At 46.2% G+C, this 2,714-nt stretch overlaps 1 protein-coding gene across 1 annotated transcript; it reads right to left on the bottom strand.

Annotated features, from left to right (window-relative positions):
• Positions 1-6: 6 nt before the first annotated feature.
• On the bottom strand, positions 7-2,032 carry LOC116380227 (seipin-like). Its single transcript, XM_031842169.1, has one exon. It carries the CDS (start codon positions 1,725-1,727, stop codon positions 441-443), a length of 1,287 nt encoding a protein of 428 aa, XP_031698029.1. The 5' UTR covers positions 1,728-2,032; the 3' UTR covers positions 7-440.
• Between the last annotated feature and the right edge of the window lie 682 nt (positions 2,033-2,714).

The following is a 2,714-nucleotide window of genomic DNA, read 5'->3' as shown; positions in this document are numbered from 1 at the left end:
CACTGATGTATGAACTGGTAATAAAGAGTTACTGTCTACTTGTATTATCATGGGGGAAATGTCACGGTTTGTGCATTCAGCTATTGAAGGCTGGCCGTGATATGAGAAAAAGCAACCTTGCAGTTTAACTGACTTTTAAAGGGCGTGTTAAAATGTTGGCGAAAACCTGAATGGTAAGACTATAATTTGTTGGGCAAGCCAGAGCTGGAATGTGTTCTCTCCTGATGCGAGCAATATCAAAACTCAAGATGGTAAAACACAAGACTGTAGACAATATGCAGAAAGACACAAGGTCAAAGTTAGAATTAGGTCGAGGACTCAACACGAGACAATACGCAGTAGTTTGTTAGCTAAAACAAAGCATGTACTATATTTTCGTTAACATTGAGCATAAACTAGTGCAAATACAAGTGCTTTTGTCGTGTGCAGTGGCATGGTTTTCACAGGCTCATCCACGGCCCAGGTCTCTGTCGGAGTGTCGTCTCACCCTGTTGAGATCCATCCAACACGTCCGAGCTCTCTTCCTCCTCGGGCCCCTTGGAGTGAGGAGACTCTTCCTCCTCGGGCCCCTTGGAGTGAGGAGACTCTTCCTCCGTGGTACCAGCCACATCAGCCCCAGAGGCATCCGTGACTTCTAAGGGCCCCTTTGACGACGTCCCTGCCACCGTGTCACTTCCCTGGAAATCAGATGCCTCATTCACAGATCCGATCACTTGGGGAGCCCTGAGGTCCTTCTGCGAGTTTTCCTTCTCCATGCGCTTCCTTGCCTCCTCTCTCCTCTGCTGAATGCGGGTGTTATCCCCCATCATAACCTTGACTCTGACTTGGTCCGGCGGCCAGATGCCGCCCCATACAAACTGCAGGTAGCTGAACAGCACAATGACACTGAGGAAGGCAAAGTTGGTGGCGATGCCGACAAATGCGGATGTCAGGGGGAAGTTGAACAGAACATATCGTACGCCAGTGAAGTAAGCGTGGATACGGAGCTGAGATGAGTAGATCTGCACTCGTTTGGACAGGATCTCGATGACCGCACCGACAGAGGGTTGAAAAGCATTTGTCTTGTAGTCTGAGAAGAACTCGACTTCTATGAGCTGCTTCTCTTCGGCTATCCCAGTCACAAAGAAAGGAGAGAAGAGTAAAGTGCTCAGGCTCTGCAGAAGGCTGGAGCGGTAATGCAGCATTGTAGATCGGCCCACTGACGAGACGGTCTTCCCACCTTTGGTGTAACAAGATATCTTGCACATGAACATGCCCAGGTTTGCATTCACCGGAGACTCTGGCATCTCCAACTCCAAAGACACTCGATACGGCTGACCGTAAGCCATCACTTGGTCCCTCTCGTTCTTCATGAGAGAGATGTTGGCCGTGGGGTATGAACACAGCACTGAGTCTGAGGCGTCACAGTCGGAGGTGTAGTAAAAGTGCACAGGGGTGGAGAAGCTCACGTTGGGCATGTAGGAGTAATAGAAGCTTCCGTAGAGAAAGATGGACACCCATAGCAGCAGCAGCAGGACACAGAACAGGATGGCAGCCTGAAATAAAGTCCGCCGTGCCTTGAGGAGAGTCACCGATGCCACATCTTGGAGCCAGTGTAGAACCGCTCCCATCGTACTCACGATGGTCGGGTCCGATCCGGACTTTCCTCTGGTCCTGGTTTGGTCAGCTGTTCCTCCTTGGACCCCCTTATACTGCTGCCCCCGTGGTGGCTCCTTGTGTTCATACATCAGTGGGCGGCTCCCATTCGAAACTATGGAATTGCTTATCTTCGCCCTCCCATGCCTGACGTTAGTCTGTCTATTCAACTAGTACACATTCATTCAGCTAGCTAGCTAGCGGAGGTCTGAGCTTGTTGTTAAGACACCGTTAGTTGCGACTAGTTCGGCCCACAAGCTAAGGCGATGTAAGCCTGCTCGAAATAAATCTTAATATGATTAACGCTAGCTCCTAAAGGTTGGACGGTAATGGTGTCTACCTGACTTAACTCTGTCTAAGCTTGTTTGTCTTCTTCTTCTTCTTCTTCTTCTTCTTTTTCTTTTTCTTCTTCTTCTTCAAAGTAAATTGGCGGTTGGCAAACAAGGAATTGGTGCATTACCGCCACCAACTGGTATGGAGTGATGATCAGGATGTTGAGTACATTACATTATTTAATTTATAAAAATAAAAATAAATAAAAAACGGCCTCATAATTTTCAATAATATTAGTTAGTCTTAGATACATAAATATTACTTGATTACACTTACTTCTTGAGTTATTTTGCAGAATATCTATTATATGTACTTTTATCTTGCTAAGGTTTCCAATTAGCTGCCTTCGTTCTTCGTTCTTCGTTCTCATAGTTCTGACAGCGTACAATAACATGTCATACTGTTTCCTCTTGTCCACTATACTAGCATTTGCTTGTATCATGTTTTCCTACTTTTAGTAGCGTACTGTTGTACCCAGTGTGTCCAAATCAAAGTCTATATCACTGTTTCATCTCTCCTGTTTCTTCCTGCACCTCTCATTGACCCGCTCTACCCTTGTTCTTCTTTTTTAATAATGCAAAGTCTACTGTTGCATCAGGAAGTATGCACGGTGCTATTGCTGGTAATGGAACTGTTGGACTGAAGTTTAATTTAGCTATGTTAACTTCTGTTGCTTTCTGTGCTACTGTCCATCATAAGCTTCTTGTCTCCCTCCTCTCCTTTTCCCAGCAGGGTTTTAGAGTTTC

This window comes from Anarrhichthys ocellatus, unplaced genomic scaffold (genome assembly GCF_004355925.1).
Source record: "Anarrhichthys ocellatus isolate YVR2014 unplaced genomic scaffold, GSC_Weel_1.0 scaffold6490, whole genome shotgun sequence".
In the NCBI taxonomy this organism is placed as follows: domain Eukaryota; kingdom Metazoa; phylum Chordata; class Actinopteri; order Perciformes; family Anarhichadidae; genus Anarrhichthys; species Anarrhichthys ocellatus.
The sequence above is the reverse complement of the archived record's forward strand: the minus strand, read 5'-3'. Positions and strand labels throughout refer to the sequence as shown.

What these genes read in the sequence shown, in the direction of transcription:
- LOC116380227 (XM_031842169.1), bottom strand. Translation starts at nt 1,727, where the DNA reads ATGTATGAACACAAGGAGCCACCACGGGGGCAGCAGTATAAGGGGGTC.